The sequence below is a fragment of the Hippopotamus amphibius genome, chromosome 13 (assembly GCF_030028045.1).
Source record: "Hippopotamus amphibius kiboko isolate mHipAmp2 chromosome 13, mHipAmp2.hap2, whole genome shotgun sequence".
NCBI classification, from domain to species: Eukaryota; Metazoa; Chordata; class Mammalia; order Artiodactyla; family Hippopotamidae; genus Hippopotamus; species Hippopotamus amphibius.
The window spans coordinates 27,024,045-27,050,998 of NC_080198.1; the positions used below are offsets into that span (position 1 = coordinate 27,024,045).

At 40.9% G+C, this 26,954-nt stretch overlaps 1 protein-coding gene across 4 annotated transcripts in view; it reads right to left on the minus strand.

The window, feature by feature from the left end:
• The window catches only part of PTPRG (protein tyrosine phosphatase receptor type G), a 690,680-nt gene that overhangs the window by 191,061 nt on the left and 472,665 nt on the right, over positions 1-26,954 (minus strand). For all 4 annotated transcript variants that reach the window (XM_057705084.1, XM_057705085.1, XM_057705083.1 and 1 more), the window contains exon 5: positions 23,806-23,901. In XM_057705084.1, coding sequence (XP_057561067.1) covers positions 23,806-23,901 — 96 coding nt within the window. The remainder of the gene's footprint in view (positions 1-23,805; positions 23,902-26,954) is intronic.

The window sequence follows — 26,954 nt, forward strand, 5'->3', positions numbered from 1 at the left end:
GAGACTTCTCTGGCCTACTGTATCAGGAGAGATTTTGAAAAATAATAATGCCTACTGTTTATGTGTGTATGGTGACATGGGCACTGCTGTACACCTGGTGGGGGTACAACTCGGCACAACTATTTCAGAAGACTGTTCAGAAGCAAATATCAGGAGTTTTTAAATAGCCCACTCTCTCTTTTCCCTAAGAGATTCCACTTCTGGGAAATGGCTGGCAGTAGAAGAAATCAATCTGCATGGGTAGGTTTGGACCAGACTCAAACATCTGGATTTTGTTACCCACTGCCCAGTTCTAGACGAGGATAATGATAAGGGGAAAGTGCTACCACTATTGAAGGAGCATGTAGGATGGCGTGGAGGCTGAGAGTTGGAAATCAAAGTGAACATATCTGCATCTTTACTCTTGCCCTGTCACTGGGTTCATCGGTACCATTTTTTTGGATTCCACATATATGAGTTAGCATACGGTATTTGTTTTTCTCTTTTTGGCTTACTTCGTTCTGTATGACTTAGAGGGGTGGGAGAGGGAGAGTGGGAAGGAGTTGGGGGAGGGAGGGGATACGGGGATATATGTATAAAAACAGCTGATTCACTATGTTGTACAGCAGAAACTGGCACAACAATGTAAAGCAATTATACTCCAATAAAGAGCTTAAAAAAAGTTCTAAAATTAAAAAAAAAAAGTGAACATAGTTACATGTATACATATAACTGAATCATTTTGCTGTGCACCTGAAACTAGCACAGCATTGTTAATCAACTATACTCCAATATAAAATAAAATAAATTTTTTAAAAAGTTCTTAAAACAAAAGTGAACATTTCAGATACTTTTATAAAACTCCAAGGATAAGACAGTGGTAAGGGGTTACAAAAGGCTTACAGCTCAAAAGCACAACTTAAACATATCTAAAACCATTAATACTATTATCATAAGATTACTTGAATTGAAAAAAACAGTCAAATTATTCTCTGGCATGGTTGAGCCTTGTATGCAAACAATGTGATAGACTGTCAGAATTTGTCACATTTCAATTGCTTGTTTTGGCATTTTACAGACTAAAGTTCTATGTGACTTCCCTGAAAATTTCCCTTTCAGACTAAATTTGTTGCATTTCATGATGCAATCGAATCACTGAGATAAGCAGTGAAGTCTCTGCTTCTTATGATGATAATTTTTCAACATAAAAGCAGAAAGAGTGGTCTAATGAGCTTCTGGTTACCCATCGCTCAGCTTCATGACCAATCTTCTTTCGTCTACATCCTTACCCTCCTGCAATTATGTTGAAGGAAATCCTCAATCACATTTTCTTGGTAAATATTTTCATATGTATTTTTAAAAGAAAGAGACTCTTTCAAATGTCTTTTAATAGATTCTTTTAGCATTTCGGGTGCTACTTTATCATTGCAAATTAGTTTATAGAGGCAAACATTTAAATACGGTTTAGCAGAGTGGTAGAGAAAAAACCAAAAGAACCCTGGTTCTACTTTTCACCAGCAAAAGAAAAAGAAAAAGAAAACAACAACATCAAAAAACAGGCTGTATTTGAAAGACCATAAACAACCCATCTGTCCATCGCTCAATGGAAAGAGTGCACCATTTGAAAATGCCTCCCATAATTTATTCCACAAAGTCTTTACTAGTATTTATTCTATGGCTAAAATGCTCATGCCTTACGCCAAATCAACTAAAAAATTATGAAATGTGAACCAAGGGATCCAGAATTCAGATCAGACACTCCCATGTGCCTCTTGGATTTTTGCTTGACTGGAAAGCAGAAAAATGTCTAGGCAAATTTGGTGTGTTGGCCAGATCCACTCTCTGACTGACGTGATGCCCCACCGTGGTAGAGGAAGCCTGGCCACAATGGTTTGACTCCCCAGAAACTAGAAGACATGGATATGACAGTGTAGGGGTGGGTTTTCACTCAGCAGCAAGGAGATTCTGGGAAATAGAGAAGGCTCTTGTTTATTCACTTATTTACAATTGCATTACGTTCTAACAACAGAAATATCACATGTTCTTTATAGGATACAGAAAACACTAGAACCGGATTAAGCCACCCAAACTCCCACCACACAGGTCACCAGTGCTGGAAATTGGGTCACATGCCCTTCCCCATTCTCCATGCGCACATGAACACATTCTGCAGCATGGATGAGATCATCTGTTAGGAATATTACACTGGGCAGACCAGTAGCAACAGCTGAGTTCAGGGGTTGAATCCCCACTCCTCTACTTACTAGGTGTGTGACCTAACAGCTGGTCTCTAGTTTCCTTACCTAAAAACAAAGTTACCAAAAGTATTTCCTTCACAAGTACTATGAGTTTACCTCAAAGTGACATGACATATGTAAAGTGTTTAGAGGCATTCCTAGTAACAGGTACCACATACATGTTTGCTACTCTTAATTGCTTTGTTTGCTTACAGTATTGACAATTTGTCCGTAACAGTAATAGGTAATAATGTGACGTGCCATTAAAAGTCCCCATACAGCATAACTTTTAATGGCTATACGGTATTCCAACTTCATTGTGGGCCTAATTTACTTAATCATTTCTAAAATGCTAGGTATTTGTGTTTGTTCCACCAATTTTCACTATCATAATAGTATAATCTACACCTTTGTGTCCAAAACTTTCCTGACATTTGAGTTATTTTCTTAGGATTAAATTTCAGGCCTAACATAAGATTTTGAAAGACTAGTGTAGGTAGTGATAGGTGGTAAGGAATTCAAAATTAGATTCCACACTGAACGTTTGCTTTATCAGAATTTGTGGTAAAAGCAGAAAGATGGTTATGAAAATCCTAAACTAATCCAACTCTGAATTATAGCACTTAGTTCTCTGGGTCACAAGTATAAGCAAATCCTCCTTATATAGTCAAATCCCAGACAAGGGCCCCATCTCTAGCATCAATAGTGAGAATTCCTAACTGTGGGAATTTTATGAGTAAATCAGAAAACACAGCTATATTTGTACGCTGGTGGCCATCAGAGGCACTTCCTTTCTCAAGCAACTCTAAATTGTACATTTGCATAAAAATTCATCATCCCAGAATTTGTCCAGTGACACTGAAATATGCACTTTTGTTTCTAAGACATCGTATATTTTAACTCTCCCATCCCTAAAGTCAGAATACATTCTGTGGCTGTAACCCTTGAAGGTCATGCATCCAATTCAGTTCTACCATCTGTTAGTAATGAGCTATAAGCATGGAAGGTTGGGAACTACCAAAGACTGCTATATTCTTGAGAATGTATACAAAGATATTTAGCACACCTTTCAGAATATTTCACTTAACCTATCCATCCATGGGCTCTAAGAGACGGCTAACAGCTATAGAAACATCAGCTTTCCTGGAAGGCCATAAAAAATACAGGCATCCGAGCTAAAGCCAGTGTTAGTTCTAGCTCTGTGACCTTGGGCAAGTCACTTAACCTCTTATCTTTCTTTCCGCAAACCTGCTAAGAAAAATGACCAGAAGAAAAGCTGGGGCCAGAATGAAGGGTGTGAGGAAATCCACAATGCCTTCTTTACCAATTAAGGACCAAACAATGTAAGTAAAGGCACATGATATACTGTTATGCCCTGTAGAAAGGTAAATTGATATTAAAATATTTGTTCTAGTTCTTTTACCAATTAGTCATGTAATCTCTCAAAAGCTGAGTATCCATAATGAAGATAATCTCTAATTAGGATTAGTAAATCTCCAAACAGTGACCACTCAAACCTGGGAAGGTATGATGACTGTGATTATTATTCTGAGAGATACTGTTTACTTTCATGACTGAAGTTAATTTCCTAGCATTATATTGTGCATTTAAAATTTTTTTTTACTGAAAGTGCTTTTAAGAATTCCAAATGCCTCCTCTTCTAGAGAGTTCTTCATGAGATAATAATGTTTGGCCATGCTTGTCATCCCACTAAAACATTTCAAAAAACATAAATAATATACTTTGTGTACCATACAAAGTAATAGAAAAATTTAAAGAGGACTGAAGGAGAAAATCAACACCATTTCTCTGTATTAAAAATGCATAAATTTAACTTAACTCAAGTTTCAAAACAGAAAGACTACAGTAGAATAGAAATTGCATAGAAGAGATCCTTTAGGAAAATGAATTTCCGGATTTTGGATATATTAGTCCATATTTATTATTTATTAAATACATAATTTAATATTACATTCATTATTATTTAATACCCCAAATACAATGAAGTTAATTATTGAACTGTTGAGGTTCTTGGAAATTCTATTTTCTGAGCATTCTAGACACAGACGGTACCAAAAACTGAGTGCAATTTATTTCCTACGAGAGATATCATCTAGAAGTTTGTTTTTAAGGGAAGGACTGGAAGTGTGGGATTAGCAGATATTAACTATTATATATAGGATGGATAAACAACAAGGTCCTACTGTAGAGCACAGGGAACTATATTCAATATCCTGTAATAAACCAGAACGGAAAAGATATTAAAAAAAAATGTATGTGTATAACTGAATCACTTTGCTGTACAGCAGAGATTGGCACAACAGTGTAAATCAACTATACTTCCATAAAAAAAAATTTTTAAAGTTAGATCCTACTCTGCTATGGTATTTTTAATTTGGAAAAGGGATGTGGAGGGGGTCCTCTTTGCCCCTAAAGAAGCATGACCCTCTAATTTGTATTCATAGACCAGTAACAAGAGCATGTCAAAAACGCACTATTACTCACCAGTGTTCATTTATTTATATGGAAATGCTCAGGCCAGAAGTCCTTTAAAGAACACTAGGTGCTGTTGTGGGGTTTATTTAGGTTTCCATCTGCTGGACGGGTCCCAGGTTTGGAGCAATATCGCCTTTGGCAGAACATCCTGAACGGCATTTAATAGGCGTCATATTCTCACTTCTCAGCTGGAAGATTACATGAGCAAGAGCTCAAGGAACTGGGAAGGCCATCTTTTTACCAGCTCTATGTCATACCATTAGGTTTTACAACCAATATCTCCTTTATAGGATTAAGTGGAAAAAGGCAACCAGTTACAAAGAGAATCTGAATTCGCCCTCTGCTTAAATGCACCCTAATAGTAACAGCGGGCTGGGGCCTTCATTGTGTTTCTGACGGTGGGTTCCTAATGGTGTCATCTTAAGCCAGCTCAGCCCCATCATTTCACTTTTAAGATGGAGGGCTCTTTTCTTTGCGCGTTTAAGATGAGCTGGTAAACTGTGTACGTTTAAAAATCCTCCTCTGCTGTAAATGAAGCCTAAATGGAAGGTTTTTGGAACTGTAAATTGTAACAGGGTACAAAATGCGACGGGTACTAAAAGGCCACCGTAGCTTGGGGACCATCCACCTAATTTGTTCTTTTATTCTGATAATTATCACCAAGCTTCAGCCTGGTCATCGATCTGTGGTTAAACAGAGGGTGGAGAGAGAATATGACAGTCTGAATGACAACTGTAATTTTTACATATTAGGCATCCAGAGACTTTTTGCAGAAATAGACTAATGAAATCCCCATGAAGTTCGATCTACGGGTTTACGGGTTGAACAATATGGCTGCAAAATTAGCTTTCACAATGGAAAGCAGCCAGCTGCAGAGAACGCGGGGCGAAGCGCACAAATGAAACGATCAGCACGGCCACACCCCTGCCCGGCTCTCCAGAATTAACACGGGACCAGACGAAGGCAGAAGGCCCATGCAATACACTCACACAACGCACATAAGACAAGTAAGGAAATAAACACAACAGGAGAAAACGTCCAACGCGAAAACCAGGGGAAAGTGAGCGTAGAAAAATCACCAGCATCAAAACAACAACGAGGATGTTGCTGCAAACCTGAGCAGCATTTATAAAACCCCTCTGACCCGCTTTCCTACCCCACAAGTGCTATTTTCATTCGTCACCAAGTTGCTTCAAAGGCAGCCTCCCAGAGCCTGAAACTAATTTTCTTCCTCCTACATGAGAACATAAAATTCCTACAATCTTGGTAATAGAGATCATTCTTCCCCAGGTCCCAGCTACCACCATCTCTTTTCTTTATGACAAATGCATGACAGTGCATCCTCCCTGGTTTCTCTCCAGCTTGGCCCTCAACCACAGCCTTCCTGATCTGCTCCTAAATGCGAATCAAGTGAGTCTCCTCACCCAGCTAGTTTCTCAACGGCTCTCCTGGATAACAGTCCAGAGTTGATGGCCTTCAAGGCTCTGTGGGGTCCAGGGCCACCCCTAGTGGCTTCCTTTCAGGTCCATGGCCGTTCTCTTCTCCTGCCTCGGGGCCATCACACATGTCACTCCCTTGGCGCTGAGCGCCTCCTGACCTAAAGAAATTCTGTGTAATCATGCCTTCTTCAGGAAGCCTCTTCTGACCCCCCAAAACCAGGCCGGACCCTGTGACATGCTCTCAAAGTACTGAACGTCTTTCCTTCACTGGGCTTATAAGGTTAACCCCGCATCCATGCACATTTATATGATTAATATCTACTCTCCTAACAGACTGTGATGTCCACGAGGACCAGGGCCACATGGCTATCTCCTCCGTGCCCACCAGAGCACCTGGCACCCACTGGGCTACAAGGGATATTTGCTGAGTGAACCCTGAAAGAGGTCAGCTTATTCTATATGCTTAAGCTGGAAAGGTCAAGATAGTAACACTTTTCTTCCACTGAGAACACAGGATAGTACATGACTCACTGTGCTGGTGTAATGTCCCAATATTGCCTTTTGTATCCAGAAGAGCCTTGGAAGTCGCCAGTTACGTGACATCCAGATGAAGTCCCCAAAATCTCCTTTTACACATCCTTCCTGTGCCTCACTGCAGGCCACACAGGGGATGCGGCTTTGACATTCTCGAGAACTGATAGCATCGCTGCCTAACAGAGTCCCCTCTGACACCAAGACCGTCTGCTTAACAACTTGTGATGGTAAACACTGCTCTCACTTTGCTTTACGGCCCGAGAATTTTTAAATGAAGCTTTTATAACAAGGATGTAATTGAAGGCACGGCACTTTGCTGGGGATCCGGGCCGATTTTACACATTTACCCACCAGAAAAACGCTGCGCACCATTGCATCATTTATAAAGCCGGAGACGGGAAGATGATTACATTGGGGCTCCTCTGGCAGATAAACGCACTGAAGGTGAATTTTCATTCTGTTTGGCAAAGGTAGCTTATGGATAGAAGTGCTCCTTTGCAGCAGGTCACAGGGTCTCTGATCTAGGGATGTCAAAAAAAAAAAAAAAAAAAAAAAGCCTCTTGGCAGAACACAGCCAGATGTGAGCAGAACTGCTTCTGGGCTCCCAAAAAGTTTCAGCAGCAGCTGAGTGATCCACCAGCCAACTGAGAACTCCCTGAGCTTCCCCAGTCTCACAAGACAAACAGCCTTCTTGGCCCAGTGCGTGTGTGAGATCTCAGCATCAGCCTTGTAGATGGCCTCAATGGGGACGTCGAGGGGAGGCGGAGGCTGGCTCGGCTCCTGAGATCTCCAGCAGGTGCTGCCAGTGCCTGGAACATCCTACCAGAGAACATCCCAATCTCTTACTGAAGCAACCAGACTCAGGGAGCTGCATGGCAACAAGCATAAAAATCCAATGTCGATGAGCTCAAAGCCAGGTTCCACAGGCAGCCAATTAAAATCACGTGCTTTGGAGACAGGTAGTGGAAAACATATAGCTCTCATCACCTTAGCATCATCCAAATGCTAAGAGAGCTGCTGGCAGAAGAAGGGGCTCCAAAATACAAGTTTCCCCAATACAGACTTTTCCTTAAAGTCCTCATTGCCTTATGTCCCGAGCCCTGTCACCAGGGCACCCACTCCAAGGGCTGAGCAGAAACTCTTTGAGGATGCTGGCTCCACCCCAGGTCCACACGCCTGGGAAGAAAAAGCAGGGGGATGGGGTTTTCAGAATGGTAGGAGAAGCATCAAATTGAGGTTGGGAAGACAGGAAGAGCCTCCAGAATAAGAAGAATGGGTTCCAATCCTACCATTTCTACCCGTGTGACTTTGGGCAAATTATCCAGTACGTCTGTTCCTTGGTCTCCTCATTTGTCAGTTAGGGACAGAAGTTCCCACTGCTCAGATTTGAGGCATCAAAGGAAGTGATGGGCATGGACGGGCCAGAGAGACGTACATCTTTCCTCCCTAACCTGGCTAGTAACAGAAGAAGCAGGAAGATAAAGTGGGGAGACACACACGACCTCTCCTCTCTCCCACATTCCTTCCTGGGCTTGCCAGATGTGGGGATTTGCACCATCATAAATTTACTCAGAAGTGTTTGGGGAGAAGCTCCCTCTATTCCCTCTAACTGCCTGCTCCCAGCTCCCCTCCACGAGCCCCTCCCCAAGTCAGCAAAAGCCCCCTAAATACTGGGTCACTCAAAGGAAAAGCCAGCTCAGCCCTTTCCCCCGGAGCTGTCTTCCCAGCCACGCCCACACGCTGGCCCGAGGGGACGCCCGGGCTTCGGGCCTCCAGCACGGAGCAGCCCCACCGGCCAAGCCAAGACCCCAGTCCTGACCCCTTGGCCTGGGTTAATGAGTCGGGTTGGCCTTGATCTGCCAGCTCATCCTCTCCAGGGGGAGAAAGCGTGCAGACTCACGGGAGCCTCCGGCCCGGTCTCCTTCTTCAATCTTATCACTAACAAACCTTCCACCTGACTTTCTTGTGGTTCGAACGCAGAGGTGGGACAGACGACTAGGCTCCCCTGCACCTGTGAGAGGATCGTCATCTTGGGTAACGAGGTGGAGTCACCCACAGACAACGGCACTTTCTGAAACCCTTCACTACAAGCTGAGAACAGAACTCACGTGGGACTGGTGTTCCCCTGAGAAACGCAGGGAGGGAGGGGGAGCCGTTGAGAAGATGCGCTCTCATGCAGACGGGACACCACCACGTGAGGCCCAAATGACTCGTCAGTGGCCTAAGCAAGGACGGCGCTGGCGGGTGGAGGACAACTCAGGGAACCCAGTCCCTGGCTGTGCACCGCATCTAAGAATCACACAAGGGCAAGGAGAAAGACCTGCTCAGGCCACCGCCCGGACCAGTGACATCTAAATCCTGGGAGTGGGACCCAGCACCAGGATGAGTTAAAGCTTGCTCAGCGACCCCACTGTGCAGGACAGCTCTTCTTTGCTCTCGCCATCCACCGAGTTCGCAGAGGAAGAGGAAAAACAAGCCGCTGATCACATGTCATGACCCCAGCTCAGGGGAGGATGCCTTCCCTCTCTCACACAATGCAGGTTGTTCGCTCTTCCTTCCGCACGACTGTTGCTCTCGGCAACTAATTTCTGTCACTGCGTACAGGACACTGCTGTGGCTTAAGATTATAATGAGAGCTCACGTGTACTGAGGACCCACTATGTGCCAGGCACGTGTTCGTCTCACCGGTATTGGCTACTACAGACCTCACAGAAACCCGCCAAGGTAGGTCTCTCATTATTTTCTCCATTTTCCACATGAGAGAACAGAGAAGCAGAAAAGCGAAGGGAATTTGTTTTCAGTTTTCAACTGCTGATGGGCAGAACTGGGATTTAACCAAACAAGTGAACTCTAGCGTCTCTTTCACCAAGCAGACTCTCAAGTAATGGCTCTCGCTTGCATTCAGTACCTCTGTGGTAAGCACTGAGACTGTAACACCAAACAAGCAAAGGTTCTTGCTTTAAGGAGATTATTGGGGGGGAGTGTACGCATGGAGTCCCCTCCTTGATGACACAGTCAGTGCTCTATCCAATTCTCTGCACACCATGCTGTCCACTGTACATGGGACACCACGCCGACTCTGCAGCTTTGCAAAGGGAATGAACAAAGAAGGCAATGGAATGACCACAAGAGAGAAGGAGGGAGGGGTGTGTGTATGGGCTGATCACATCCCTTTGGACAAGGGGGAACACAGCGTCGTAACTGCCCCAACGCAGAAGGTAAGCATCTCCCAATCACAACCCAAGCTTTGGCCCACACTGAACACAGGGATGGATGAGACAAACTGCGAGCACAATCACTCACATGTCACAGTATCGATATTTAAAAATCTCTAATGATTGCATCATTTTTGCTGGCAGTGACTCTAACCAAGCAGACACTAATAAGGGACACTAGAAAGAGGACACATTTCCAGCAAGAATAAGCCCACATAAAGGCTTCCTGGTTTACAACTTTGACACCGGTGGATGGCAATTCACTACTAGGAATTAAGCAGTCACTTGGGGAAAGAGCTGATGGGGCTCTTTCACTTCCAAAGGGCCTCCCCTCCACGCGCAGGCATCTGGGCCCATGTTCATATGTTACTTGTCTCTCTCCCAGCTGTATGGCTGCTCCAATTAAATAACAACTTATTTCACCTTCCAAGGTGTCGCACCTAATTACTTTAGCTCCTCTTTAAAGTAGTAAGAGAGACGTATAGATGCTCCTTGAGGAAATTTGAATTCGGTTACCTCCTCCTGAATGACTGAGTTACAGCACCAATAACAACACTTAGACTTCAGAACCTTGTCCCCCAGCCAAGGCAATCAGAGCACTGAAGCACCCTCCACCAAAACGCAAGGTGACTGGGAAGAGGCATATACTTCAAGTACCCAAAGCAATATGATTATTGTAATGTGTCTGTTCTGGGCCAGGTTTCAAGATACAGGGAAGTAATCACTCAAAGCATTCCCTTTTAGTTTAGCACGTGAATTCTAGTTCTTGCTAATTATCAACACCATCCAAATTATTACTAACTTCTATTTGTTAAAATATCACAAGTTTTAAAGTGGTTCAAATTCTGCTCCAAAGCACTTTCCTAGACAAAATTTCATTTGAAGTTCACAACAAACCAATCAGATATCAATATTTCTGTTTCATAGACAAAGAAATTGAGGCAGTGAGGGAAGAAACAGATTCAGCCAAACAAACAGGCCAGGGAGTGGCAATTCAGAATTCTAGCATAGAACTTTTCACTCAAAAAATGCCAACCCTTACCAACGTCTTTCCTAGACATTGATTTCATAATCCAAGGGAATCTAAGCTTCAGAGGAAAGTTCTGGAATCAGAATCTCCTTCTCAGAGGACTGCTATGAGCATTACACGAGAGGATGTGCATAGAATGCTGGACAGAACAGCCACCTGACCAGAATCCACAACTGTCACCTGCTGTGTTTTTTAATTATTGTTTATATTCATTGAGAATTGGAAATTGGAAGTCTCTTTTTAGAAGACTTGGGATTTTACACGTCTGAACTGTGTTAGTAGGATAAGGACATCTTTTACCTGTAGAATACAAAATAGAGAGGAACCAAAGCTTTAGGCTACTTGCTATTTAAAAAAAAGAAAGAAAAAAAAAAAAAAGAGGGTAGCCAGGTCGCCAAGTTCAGATGTGGCCCTAAACATTCATTTCCTTTCCTGAACGATCTAGGAATTGGCTTTGTGTTAGTTAGCTGCTTGCATTTCTGAGACATCTGGCAGTAAACCTTGTAATCGGTTCAGTTAAAAAAAAAAAAAAATAGAACCAGTGTCTGGCAGCCACCACTGGAAAGTGCCTAAAAATAGAAATAATTCACTGAAACCTCATTAGAATGGTGCTCAGGATGCCAAGCTACAGGGAAAACACTGCAGAAAGTCAAGTAAGACCTCAGGAATACAGATTGAGAAGTCTCAGAAACTGAATTATCTAAGAGTCTGAACTGGGTATCATTTAAGAGATAGGGATTTTCATTTCATTATGTGGTTCACACTGCTGTGATTTTAGGAGTATGCCTCACCATACCCATTTATGTGATATGTAAGAATTCTCTGTTAGAACCAAAAGCTTGATCTCAAATGAATACTACTTAAAACTGGTAGATAACACCCAGTTGATACACAGAGAATATGCAATCCTTCTCACTGCAATACTGTCTACAGTACTGATATGTCTGATTCATGCTTTCTTAAGTAAGTCCCAGCTTACCTCAACTTTAGACAAACCAGATACCAAATAAACAAGATCTAAATTAATTAGCTCCATGATTTTATATACAACTACCTAGGAGGTTTGCATGCACATAAAAATCACATAGCTGAATACATATTCAGCGAACGCAAAGGGCTAAGAAAAACAGAATCTGCTGTGTAAACGTGTCCAGGCAAGTCAATACATAGGTACGTTTTATGACTCCCACAAAATCCAAAACAGCGGGATTCGATGCTGCTGTTTTTCTCAAAAGACAGCTAGGCAGTCCTAATAAAGAAAAATGGGAATATTACTCAGCCACAAAAAAGAACAAAATAATGCCATTTGCAGTGACATGGATGGATCCAGAGATTGTCATACTGAGTGAACTCAGACAGAGAACAACAAATTTCATATGATATCGCTTATAGGTGGAATCTAAAAAAAAGGTACAAATGAACTCATCCACAAAACAGAAATAGAGTTACAGATGTAGAGAACAAACCCATGGTTATGGGGGGGGGGGGGGGAGGGATAAACTGGGAGACTGGGACTGACATATACCCACTACCATATATAAAATAGATAACCAATAAGGACCTACTGTATAGCACAGGGAACTCAATACTTTGTAATGGCCTATACGGGAAAAGAATCTAAAAAAAGAGTGTATATATGTATATGTATAACTGATTCACTTTGCTGTACACCTGAAACTACACTACATTGTAAATCAATTATCTTTCAATCAAAAAAAAAAGGAAAAGAAATAATGTGCGCCCCAAATACTGCATCACATTTGGGTGCTTACTTGTTGCAGGTAAAAGGCAGGGGGGTTAAAGTATTATGGAAGTTCTCCCAATAGCCTCTGTCTCACAAACCAGAGGACTGCATTCCTGAAAAATACCTCAGTTGGCCAAACAGCATTAACAACATCAAGGTGTTAGAGGAAGAGGCAGATACTGGAGGAATCAGGAAAAGTCTCACACAAATAAAATTAAGTTTCTTCCTGGTTTGTGATCACATCATGTGAGAATAATTGAATGGATTGCCATCAAATAAGAAAGATCTTATTTGCAAACCAGTTGCAAACCAGTCTGTCTTTACATTTAATCCCTGTGCTGTAGAGGACATGGGCTTTGGGAGTACGGGTCAAAGTTACACTCAAGATAGGCAGGCATCATGCAAACACATTGAGAAACAAAAGCTCTGGGCTTCAGACAAGTACACAGGTACCATATATATTAAGGTGCTACAGACAAAGAAAACAAACAGTAGTTTTAATGTAAACCCTGAATACAAAAGAGAATTGCAAGCTTCTCATCTGGGCAACCTAATGTATCAGCACCGCAGGTGAGTAACACTGGGATTCATCCAGCTCAAGACAGTGCATCATTCCTCTGGGACAGTGCCTGGATGGCCAAAGAGTAAAAAGTTTTCGAGAGAAGCCACAGCAACCCTCTAAAATAAAACCAGCATTGATAGCTTTAAAATCCTGCCCTGGGAAAATACTTCTCAACAGCATGGGAACAAGACAGTGCTCTGATGTGCAGAGGCAGATTCTCCTACAACCTCCAGCGGGGAGTTTCCTTGATCTCCGAGTTTTTCAAACCAGCTCCCACTGATTTCTAGCTCAAAGGCATATGCACATGCTCTTACCTTTGTGTACTTTTCTAGGTCTAAGCGAATGTTCTATTAAATTGGTGCTTGTTCCAAAAATCCCTGCAGTGTCTGGGAACAAACATCCCCCCGGGCTCTTTAATGTAAGGGGGCTGCCAAGGTGAAGCGGAAATACCTAGAAACAGGGTTACTTTAAATACTTTAGCATCTAAATATTCTTATCCCAGAATCCAGTTGACTAAACCTGGGTTGGTCAGAGACTGCCAACCAAGAGGGAATTTTCAGGCACGGGGTGATTTAGTCATTCCTGTGGCCATCCGCTAGCAGGATAACCCAAACAGCCTTCACAGCCCACGTCTACTGAGATCAGAAGCTTCTGTCCTCAAACAAAGCAGGGTTTCTCAATGTCAGCACTGACATTTTGGGCCAGATAATTTTGTGTTGTGGAGGGCTGTCTTGTGCATTGTAAAATTTTGAGCAGCACCCGTAGTGTTTATACACTAGATGCCAGTAGCACCACTACCCCCGTGTGACAACGCAAAGTATCTCCGGACATGGCCTCATAGCCTCTGGGGGCAAAATCCCCTGCAACCCCTCCCCATAAGAATCACTGCCATTAAAATAGTTAATAAACGACGGTTTATATCTTAACCCCGTTCACTCACAGCATCCTTATCTAACCACACCATTCATTCAATACTCTTTATAGCCTTTTTATAAAAGGGAGGCAGCAGAAGAAAAAAAGCTGTCATCAAACCTATAAAGCAATTAACAAGCACAGAGTCTAAGGGAATTTAAAATATGATCAAAGGTTTTAATTATGGGCAAAAAGAATAAGGACACAATTTTAAGTTACAAGAAAATAACTCTTCGGGTACCAGCAAAATTAAAAGGGGCCCTGAAGCACATACGTACACATGATAATAACTGGAACCAATGATATATGCTTCCTCTACCCTCTTCAACAGAACAGCCAACTTTTCTGATCCAGTTTTCCACTAAGAGCACAGTATGCTATTGCTGCTGAAATACTGGCTCCAACATTTATCGGCTGATCTGATCTTGGGTAATTTATATTGAAAAAAGTTCCACGCCTCACCTTGTGCATCTGTAAAATCGACATAATAATACCTTGAGGGGGTCCCAGTGAAGATTAAAGAAGATAATGTTTAATGTGGGCACTTCATTTTAGCATTTTACAAAACTTAAGTCTGCAATAAATGGTAACTTTTATTAGTAGTGTTTGTATTCTGTTTAGAAGCATCTTCTTCAACTAGTTTACCTAGAGGAAGGAGAAGAAGGAGAGGAGGGTTGTCATTCATTTCTAACCTTGGGATGCAAGTGCTTTGTGTTTAGAGTTCTCCCAAGAGATCTATTTAGCTAAGGCATCTACGAAATTACACCCTGGGCAGACCAAAGCTAAGAAAAATGAGACAACTGGATTGGGAGTCACAAAACTAGAATTCTTGGCTTAGTCGATTTCAAAGAGCTATGGGACCATGGTCAACCACTTAACTCTTGGACAGACAGTCTCTGTTCTGTCATTTTAATGGGATCACTATAGAGTTCCTAGAATTTTATCTGAGACCATGACAATCAGATGCAATGACATATTAGAACTAATGGCCAAAACATCTAAACTCTAAACGAAATGGCAGATTCAAAACTATCATTTAGTGACGCGCAAAAGCAAAGTACTTGGCAACTGTCCTTGAAGTGCCATGATTTAATTAAAGAAGATTTTCACGTGTTTTTTTTTTCAAAGTCTCTTAATTATGTAATGCTTCGCCAATTATATTCCTCCGTAATGTCCACTAAGAGGAAATTTGAATTACAGGCCATTTGCAGACAGGAGATGTACTGAAAACACCTGATAGGCTATAAATTCAATGTTGTACATCCACAAATCTATTCCAAAATTGCACCCGAACATTAAAGATGACTCTGGCCTTCACTTAATGGTAGGTCTTGCGAAATCAATTAGCTGTTAAAATAGTTTAATTGGAACATATGTATTTTAATTTTTGTGTGTGTATTAAAAGAAGTCTTCTTAATCAGCCCAAAACATTCTGAAATTACACTTTTAGGTAATGTAGTGAAAGAATTGAACTTATAACTGGATAAAACCAAGGATGTGGAAAATGGGAGAAGGATGATATTCAAACAGCACCCACTAGAAAGGAATAAATTAAGAATCATATTAGTTTACTTCAATTATCCCAAAAAGCAGTCTAAGAAGGAAGCTGTAAAAACCCATCACTACTCCCCGACACAAACTCACACAGTCTCCGACTCATAAATAGGTTTTTTTTGGTGGGTGTTTGGCAGTGGGTGTAATTACAATATTTATTTTCCTTTTTCTTTCCTCCTGCTCTCCTTCCTTCCTTGCATCCCTTCCTCCTCCTCCTCCCCTCCCTTCCTCCTCCTCCTCCCCCTCCTTCTTCTTCTGTCTCTCTCCGCATCCTTCCTTCCCTCCCCCCTTTACTCTATGGAGGAGAAGCCCTTGTTGCCAACAGGACCAGTCAAAAGTTAAAAAAAAAAATGAGAACTATCTCTAGCCCTGATAGGAAATGTGTTCTTTATTAAACAAAGAAAAAGATTCCTCAGGATGGTTTAAAAGATGAAAAGGTGACTTTAGGTCACCATAAATAAAAAGGATGATTTATACTTTAAGAATGGTGTTTTGCTTTGTAGAAAAATGGGAGGAAAAATGCAGGAGAGTCCAGTTTTAAAACTCATCAATAGGAAATTCATACTCTTAAAATGAAATATTTATCATTTTGAAATTATACAGATATATAAATATATAATTCTTGTACTCTTGATATTTTATCTACCTGACTTGATCTGCCCTCCTCTATCTACCAAGGGAAAAATGATGCTACTAGTAAAGAAAGAGTTCTGAGGCCAACTCTTTTCAAAACTTATGGTTCCCCAATTACTTTGAGGGCAGGCGACAGTTCTGAGGATGCATGTGCAATGTTCATGAAGAATGGCACAAAGAAGGTGCTTAACATACTGCAGAATGAGCAAATGAGTCAGCATTAGCAAGGATACAGCAAGAGCAAGAAAATGCAAAACAAAACAACACAAAAAACATACATACGGATGCACTGAAATACATAGAAACTAACCCTAGGGAAGAGATGTGCAAGAAAAAGAGGCAAGCTAGAATGAAAAACAGTAAAATAATCCAAAAAAGCCTCTCCACCCACCATCTACTGAGATAAAATCATTTTGGTGGGAAACTTTATAAAACTATTCTCAGACATAGATATAGCCACATATTCTTGGCACTAACACACTCCTTTGAGGCCTCTGAATGCACTACACCTTTAAGAAGTTTCAAGCCCTGATGCTTTTTCCCAACTACAGGCATAAGCAGAGATACAGCCCTTTAATAGCCTGTTGACCCAATGGAGCCCCAAGTCACAGCCCCATCCTCAATGGGTCAGGAGTCTGAGAAACTTCATGTTCAATGTCCTTCACCATCTCAAAAGCCTTACACTTCTTTATAACCACCACCTTTTCTTAGCTGAAGCTTACACAGCCACCTAGACATATCCTTTTCCAAAGCCAACATCATTAACCTTGTGGTGGGATCCTGAAAGGTTTCCTGTAACTTAGTCCTACTCAGTACATATATCTTGAGCAATGACTTGAGATCAAGACACCGATGTGAAGGCTAGAGAAAGGTGGATGATGGGATGCAGGGAGAAGAGGAGCTAGACTTGGACTTCCACCTCCAAGAGTTTATATTCTAGTATCTCAGGTCCTACACTCCCTAGTGCCTGTTTCTAATACTCCTTAGCTACCAAGTTACCAGCTTGTTCCTTTCCAATCAAGACTCTAGGGCCTAAATATGTTTCCACTGAATTCAGCTAAGTATTTGCACAACCAAGCCACAGTGGGAGTCACTCGCAAGAGATGCAGTTGATGAGTAAGTGAAGACTCCCAGTCTTCAATGATCTCACAGTACAAAGGCTGAAGAAAGCAAGCAAAATAACAGCTTGAAGGCAAGATGGAATGCTAAGAGAAATCGGGGGGTTAAAGGAAGGACAAATCACATCTCCCTTTGGTGGGGGGAGGGCGAGTGAGATCCAGGGAAGTGGAGAAAAGGCTTCCTCACCAGCCCTGGGTGAGTCATCAAGAACTCCTCCTGCCTTCTCAACGTCTATAAATAATCCCAGGTGCTGCCATTTCATTTAATTACTAAGCCTCTCCAGATGGAGAAAGATAATTAAGCAGTCTGTACCACCGTGGTGATATAAAGAATGGGTTGGCAACTTTGGAAACATTTGAGTTTTGAAGTTTGCTTTCAGCTATGAAGGAAGGGCAGAAGTAAAGAAGCCCCAAGTGACTGAGCGACAGACCTTTGGGAAAACCAAACGACAGCAGACAGTGGGTAGAAATTTAAATAGGAAAAAAACCAAATACTTGTGCAAAGGGGCTCAGTCCTCCCAGAAGAAGCAGAACCGCTAACATTAATGAGGAAGCCTCAATGGAGCTGCTGAAGATGGGACGTCAAAAAGCAATACTTTAAGACAACCTATACATAAACCAATTTATTTATTTCTTAGATGTACAAGATATATGCTGTTGATTGGGCCTCTGCATGCAGACATGATAAAAATTTTATCTTTGTGTCTGATGCAAAGATTCAGAAGTGATTACACGCAGAAAGGTCTAACAAGGAAGCTGGCAAGAAAACCACACAAGAGAAGTTTCTAAATATAGATGCTCTTAAAGAATCATGCGTTTATAATTCTAAAGTTCAATGAAATCAGAAATAAAAAAAAAATTGCTGGCATTCAAATAACTGTGGCAACTGGGTAGTAAAACACATGAGGTTCCCTCCCCATCACATAGTCAAAGATAATCACGTGCTTCCTCAAAACAAAAACAAAAACCACAAGCACAAAAGTCAAACCTATAAAAACCATAGCAATCAAAATTCTAAAAAGTTTGGAGATCTAAAACTTCCATGAGCAACAGACTGAAAGCCATTAAGAGGGTCACATGGTGCGAAAGCATTTCGACCCTCATGGGAAAATGGAGTAAGTGTTCAATGAGGAATGATGATGAAACGGATTGGAAGAAAGAAAAACCAAACCAGAACCCAATTCCAAGGGCGATGATAAAAAGATTCTTGATCTAAAAATACACAGGTCAAGTTAAAGTCACTCTGAGGATTGAGTACTCTCTGCTCTATACCTATGGTCCCTAACTTACAACTTTTGACTTTATGATGGTGTGAAAGTGACGCACATTACTTTGAATTTTGATCTTTTCCTGGGCTACTGATATGGTAAGATACTCCCTCCTGACTCTGGGCAGGGCAGCTCACCATCAGTCATGTGATCACAGGGTAAACAACCAATACTCCATTCTGTACCCAGACAACCATTCTGTTTTTCCCTTTCATTACAGTATTCAGTAAATTCCATGAGACATTCAAAACTTTATGTTGTGTTAGACTTTCTGCTAAAATAATAGGCTTTGTGTTAGGTAAATGTGTTCAACTGTTAGCTAATGTAAGTGTTCTAAGCACATTTAGGGTAGGTTGGGCTAAGCTATGATGTTTAGGTATATTAAGTGCATTTTTGACTTATGAAATTTTAAACTTACGACATTTATCAGGACGTAACCCCAACTTAAGTTGAGGAAAATTTGTAGTCTTAAATCAAAGCTAATTAAATCTTTTTGAGTTATTTTCAAAGCAAAGTATTCTTCAACAAATTGCCTAATCATTCCACTGTCATTTCAACTGTCCTATAAACACAGATTTTCATATTTATTTCTTTAAACAGATAACCCAAGCAGCATGTTATCAGAATAACAGAATATATTAAAAGAGCATTTTAATGACTTCTGGCATTTTGCATTTCTATAAGAATTCAAATCAGGCTAATAAAGAACAGTGAAGGTTCTACTTTAACAAACAGAAAATACTTATTTTAATTTTTGTACTAATATAAATTAGCTAAACAAGCATTTATTTATTCTCTTTAGTGGTTTAACAACAAACATCTCCATCTCTCACCAATTTCTTATTTTAACTTATTTTAAACGTCCTTTAAAACCCAACTTTCCCCAAAATCTTCCAGAGGGCCACTAGTCCAAAGATGTTTGAACAAAAAAAAAGGTGTTCCTTCTTCCAGATGAATATCTAACACATGTTGGAAAACTAATAAATATCCCACTTGGGTGTAGCTATGAAGTGAACACGCCTTCTAGCACTGTGTGGGCCCAAATGCATGAAGCCATGTGAGGCTGCCATGAGTTGCTCTCTTCCATACCTGGAGGCAATCCTTCCTTTACTGGTGGTTCACACAAAGCACTCAGGGGAACCCTGGCTCACTGTACTGCAGCACTGAGACTGACCTTCAACTCTGTCTGTAACCAGAGGATGTCAGGCACTATTCAAAGTTTCTGCGGTCCAGGTAGGGGTCATGATCTCAAGGTCATGTTGACATGAAGTCATGAAGAAACTTGCCTAGAGATTGTGTTGCTATGGGAATTCACACCCCCTCCAAAGAAGACAGACAGTCACTACTCAATCTTGATTATTACAACATCATCAGGAAATTTTATGTAAAATCTTCCATTTTTAACTGAAGAAAATAAAAAAGTAAACACTATGTAGCACCCCTAATCACGCCCATGAGCCACAACAGGACCACCTGCAGGCATCCTCCTGTCTCAGCCAATATATGGGTCCCTAGTCAACCATGTGTCTGCCAGGTTTATGTTTGCTTTGGTGTTTTGGAAACATAAGAACCTCATCACATCTAATCACAGCCAAGGCAGTGAGAGAGTCCAAACGACCCAGAATAACAGGCACATGATCAGGAAGGAAAAAGAAACAAAGATAACGAGAAAACTGAAAGTGTTAGAAAATTTTTCTAGTGTATGAAGTAAGCTGACATCAAAGCTATGACATCTACACAGAACCAAGCCTTGTCTAGACATGCACTTGTAGGTAAATTCACATCCTGTCCCTCTAGATAATGCATATGTGGGTCTATGAGCACCAAGTCAGACCACAGCCTCTTTACAACTGGAAGAGCTTCTCTACTCACCTCTTTCTAGCCGTTATCACATGGGACTCTGACAGTGAGGTCTTCCTAGTGGGCAGGAGCTGACTACATTTATCTTATATATTTAATGTAGCAACTGGTACCATACCTGGCATTGAATCACTGCTTAAACAATGACAGATAACTCTTCAATACCAAAATGTAAGATGCCAGGTTTGAATTTGGAAATATACATCAAAATTTCTCTATTTGGGGGAGACATACCAAACTCCCAAATTTAGCATTTTTATTAGAAAGATTCAAAACACAGAGATCTCATAAGATAGGTTCTAATGAGACTGCCAAATTAAAATAACAATAATACCATCTTCTTCCCACTGCATGACACAGTGTGCACTCAGATGTATAAATGCATATGTGGACTTATAAAGAAAACAAAGAAAGCAGCTCAACACAGCTGCTATCTAAAAAAAAACTATTCTATTTTATACTATCTGCCCTCTGTTTTGTAGCTACAGGACAGCAAGCCAGAATTTAGAGGACTAACCAGATGAAACACACATTAAATTTCTTTGTATGTGAACTATCACTCGTATCCTGGAAATATTTTAAAAATGCAAAACCTAGATTTCACACTAAGGTCTTTTGCTGGTTTGTACACCAATGTGCCTCCCCTGCCCAATACTTTAATTGGTCTTATTTTAAAGAAGAGTTTCTAGCGGTGGAAAAACAGAAAGCTTTTTGGTAGAGCAGGCTGTGAAACAAACCTTCCAGTACTCATAAAAACTTTTCTAAAATTTATTTTCCTATAAAAAAGGGGGCCTATTAAGTAGAACCTAGTTGGACTGGACATGGGTGAGCATGACAGAGAAGTAGGCAGGCGTAGGTTTGATGGCAGGGCTGCAGGAGTAGAGGACCACCAACATGAAAAACAGCGGGCCAAGAGGATAATAATAAAAAATAAGGGATAATTGTGTAAGTGGAAACTGTCTAAGAATGGAAGTTCAAGTGACCTCAGTATTGCCTAAGGCGAAACAATCACAGTTTAGATGCGAAGGGGTCCAGACAGAATCCAAGTGAATTGCCAACAGGGCAGTACCCAGAATAGACTTCTGCTCCTGCAGAGAAGACACATACACTACGGGGTCTCCATGCCATAGAAACACAGCTGGCTGGATACGGATACATGTTTTATTCGGCATTTACCAAACGTCTACCATGTGCCAAAACCCAGCACTAGGGACTTCATTTAATGACTACAGTCTTGATGATGTAGAAGTTGCCACCCGCATTTCAGAGAGAACGATGCTCTGACTGACAAGTTTAAACAACTACATCACCATTATGCAGCTGTTAAGCAGATGAGATGGGATTCAAAAGCAAGTATTTTTGATTCCACTGCAGAAGCTCTTAAAACACTACTCTCTACTGTGGTTCATGAAAATAATTAGAAGAGATGTGTGGGAAAACACTAGGGAGAATGGGAGAGCAGCATGATACACAAGTGTAAACAGATGACTTCCGAAATATTTAAGCATCACCTACAGTAAGAAACACATCTCATGTAATGACCCAATACATACTTCGTACACAGTCCGTGTATAAACAACGAAAAAACAAGTTCTACAAAAATACTTACGTGTGGTACACTTGGATATTTTCTGATTATTTTCGGTTCTATATTATTCTATTTCTTTATTTAAAAACTGCTGGTCGGGACTCCCTGAAATGATTTCATGGCCACCAATAGGTCAGAAACCACAGTATGGAAACCAGTGTAATAACCAACGTTGATGACCACCACTCTTATTGTTTCTAAAGGTTGGATAGGATAATAGGCTTTTCATTTTTTCACATATAATCTCCCACTTGAGCCTTTATCCAAGAAAAGAAAGAGAGAGGGGTATTAAGAGAGAGGGATTAGTAGTGAAGAGAATTGTTCACTCTGTGTCACCCACTAAAAAGGGTAGTGAAATTAACATACTCCAAACAAGAATGGCTCCATCTCAATGACAAAGAAGCTTGCTCCAAAATGCAGAGGTAAAAGACCCACGTTGAGGACACTTCTCACGTCTTTAATGTTCCTTTGAGTCATCAGAAAGACATAATTTTCTAACGATGACTCACTGGTAAAAGGAGCACCTGCATGCAGTCTTTAGGCAAATTGTAAGACTGAAAGACAAGTCATACACTGACTATTCGGGTTACCTTCCCACACACAAAAAGCACCAGGTCTCCTATAAGCTATTTGGTCAAGATGCTCAGTGATCGGACTTCCTAGGTGGCGCAGTGGGTAAGAATCTGCCTGCCAAGGCAGGGCACACAGGTTCGATCCCTGCCCCAGGAAGATCCTACATGCCGTGGAGCAACTAAGCCCACGCGCCACAACTATCGAGCCCATGTGCCGCAACTACTGAAGCCCACGCGCCTAGAGCCTGTGCTCTGCAACAAGAGAGGCCACTGCAATGAGAAGCCCGTGCATCACAACGAAGAGTAGCCCCCGCTCTCCGCAACTAGAGAAAGCCTGTGTGCAGCAATGAAGACCCAACACTGCCAATAAAATAAATTAATTAATTTAAAAAAAAAAGATGCTCAGTGATCAACACTAATTTGATCTGCCTTACTAAAAAGCCTGGACAGCAATATCTGTGGAAGGATGCAAGGTTGGGCTTCTAGGTATGAAACCAACACATGAGCCAGGAACACTCATTAATACAAACACAACAAAAAAGAGAAAGAAAGCCTGGGAGATCATAAATGTACTAACTTGGAAATGGTCTCAATGAAAATTTTAGTTACCATGGAGATTTGGGGCCGGGGGGGGCAGGGAACAAGGTCTCTTTAGAGAAATGACTGATGCAATTTATTAATCTACTTGCAAGTAATGTCAAATTTTAAAGTTGCTCCAAAGAAAACCACCTTTTTTTTTTTTTACATCAGCCTCTTAATATGCTGAAGGAACCTGTTCAAAACGCTTCAGCAGTGAAGTAACTTAGATGATAAATGTGTACTTCAATCTGTGCACCAGTCAAGTAGCAATAAAATCAGAATAATTCATGCAAAAATTTTCATTATGTTTCTAAACATACTTATTCACATTTTAAATCACACATTAGACAATATGAAATATCTTTCATTTAGACAGGTGTGAACTAGAAAACAGATGCATTCATTAAACATGGAACAACTTGGTGAATTAAAAAAAATACTCAGAGAACCCTTTGGTTGAAGTGCTTGAGCCACTGTTAACTTACTTGAAAAAATACGGCCATGGCTCCGATCATTCTGTTTTCAGAAATGGCGCTTTGAAAGCTGTCAAAGTCATCTGGATTGTAAAAGAAAATCTGCATCTGTGAAAGAACAATTAAAAAATGTATTAGGAGAATACATTAGGAAAACCTATGCAGAAGTAGAGAGAGTAGTACAATGGACTCAAATTCCCCAACATACTAAGATTTTGCCAAATGTATTCATCTGTCTATACTTTTTTCTTTGCTAAAGTATTTGAGAGCAAACCCCAGACATATCATTTTACCCCTACGTACTTCAGTAGGTATCACTAAAACGTACGTCTTTCCACATAACTACAATGCCTTCAGGCCACACAAAATAAGCAACACCAACACCTTCTTATTACCTAATATTCATATTGTGGTGAAAGGTCCCTATTAAGAAACAAAATTTTAATAGTTAAATACCCTGAAGTAGGAAACTAACACTGTGAGATTCAATCCTTATGTTAAAATTATAAATGCTTAAGTGGACACATCTTTATAGACAATGTCCATTGTAATCACAAGAATTTGAGGTGGGCTCTCAGTAGCTTTGCGAAACAGTCCAAATGAACTATTTTAGTCAACCCACAAAAAAATATAATGGTAATAATCATAAAAACGCTTCATATTTTAGTTTGCAAAAAGCCATCCCATTCATGATTTCACTTAATCCAACAACCCCTGTGAAGACTGGGCAGAAATGACGACACTCAGTTACAGATGAGGAACCAGTGCTTCCGAAAGTTGACACTGACTTGCTTAAGATGAAACATCAGTGGAAGAGTGTAAGGTCCAGGTGCTCTCACCTCAACCTTAAATATCTTCTCTTATATTTGGCAAGCATTTCTCACTCAAAAAGCAGAACATGGATAAATCAACTTAAAATCATTATACAATTTTAATGCCTGCACCTTCCTCGATATCTGGTAGAATTCAGAGAATAAAAACAGATCACAGAGTATTCTTGAGAGACTACATATGCGATAAAAATTAAAGACACGGGTCCCTATTCCAGCTTCGTTGACTTGCGTGCGACACCGCAGACAAATAAGCTAATTTCTAAGCATCATTTCTTATGTATAGAATCAAGTGCTTACCCATGTTTGCGGGGGTCAAACATGTTGGTGCAGGGTATAGTGTGTAGCACTATGCCTGGACCTTACCTGTGCTCCAAAAATCGCCATCCTCATCATGTTAACATTTGGCAGGCATCTTAAGATTTCTCATAAGAATGTGATTCCACTGAATCGTCTAGTATGACTCCTACTCCAAACAGAAAATCAGATCTCCTATATCATTAGCTCTCTTCCATGACCTCTATTTTCCCACTTTTCCAATTGACATGTTGCTTATTTTATGAGTAACCACACCCCAGATGGAGTATGGAGACTTGATATTAAATGATAAATTCCCAATGGGAAAAGGGAAGTCAGAGAGACGAGCTGAAGTACATGTCCAAGGTATCCGAGGTAAACAGAGTCCTGTTGACTGAATTAACTAAGATGTGAAGAACAAGGTGACATTTCACTGAAGGGTGTCACTTTTTAGAAAAACTTCACATACTCTAGTGGATGGGTATAGGATGGGTAGATTCTCTTGGAGAATATTCTTTATTACGGTAAATTATTTTCCTTAGATTGTGAACCCTCATGGATGCCGGCAGCCTCTTACAAATGTGTTGCCTTTATTTCTGGACAGCTACAGACATCATGAATTTACTCTGAGAAAAATCCATTCAATGGGGGGCAGATTAAAACAGTTTAATACTCGGTGAACTGCTTTGGAGACAATGTTACTAACCTAAGACAGAAACTTTGCACAAGTATATTCAGAAAATTACACTTCACTTTCCTTTTAAAATCCAGTCCCTCAAATGAAGAAAGTTCACAGAAGGTTTTCTCATTCTTCAGCCCATAAGCAGGGGTGGCTTTGTTTAATGCATCACCTGAATAGTGTGTGATACAAAATACTTTAAGATCTCTTCAAGGGCATTTTCATTTACAACTGGGTGAGGAAATTCATTTTTAGAAAATGTCTTTGAGTCATGGCTCCACCCATCAGGATAATAAAATGTCTCATAAAGAGAACAGCAGCCATAGGTCTCAAATATCAATTTGCCTTGCTATTCTCTCAAGTTGTAGTCTACGGAATTATGTGAGCTTTTAAAGATATCTTAAACATGAAGTAAACACACAGATGGAGTTTTGCCGAGGGAACTGGACTTTATTTTGTTGTTATTGTTGAAGAGACAAATTTAGGCACAGGCTAGAAACCTATTTTACAAAAATGTTTTTGGAAGGGGCTGGGGTGGCTACTGGATACTGCAAGTAAACCCATCAACTTTCTATATCTGCTCTCAAGTGCCATGTTCAGAGCCTTCCTTCAGCCTTCCCCAAAGTGTGTTCTTTTTAATAATGTGAACTGAAGTGAAGCTTACTGTAGAGCAATCCTCTTCCTGAGGAAACATGGTGAACAGAAGCTGAAAAAAAGAGCTGGGAAATCGGGCAATAAAGAGATCTACTGGACTTTCCTGGTGGCGCAGTGGTTAAGAATCCACCTGCCAATGCAGGGGACACGGGTTCGATCCTTGGTCCGGGAAGATCCCACATGCTATGGGGCTACTAAGCTCGTGCACCACAACTACTGAGCCTGCGCTCTAGAGCCCGCGAGCCACAACTGTGGAGCACGGGCTCCAGGCTTAGTAGCTGGAGCCCAAGAGCCACAACTCTTGAGCCCGCGCGCCTAGCGCCCATGCTCCGCAACAAGAGAAGCCACCGTATTGAGAAGTCTACGCACCGCGACAGAGTTGCCCTCGCTCTCCGCAACTAGAGAAAGCCCAAGGGAAGCAAAGATCTATTAACTGTGCCCTATATCCATTACCCAGGTCACCAATTATTTGTATCTCACCCATTTGCATTCTTCCTCTCTCCCCCCAATTATTTTCCCTGAATCATTTAACAGTGGGAAAAAAAATGCCCCTTTACCAATACATACTCAAGTGTATCATTTCTAAGAATAAAGATATTCTTTTATAACCCACAGTAAAATTATTAAAATTAGCAAGTTTCACTCTGATGTGATGCTATTAATCTCAGTCACAGTCAATTTTCAACTTTTGGCAAGGGCCC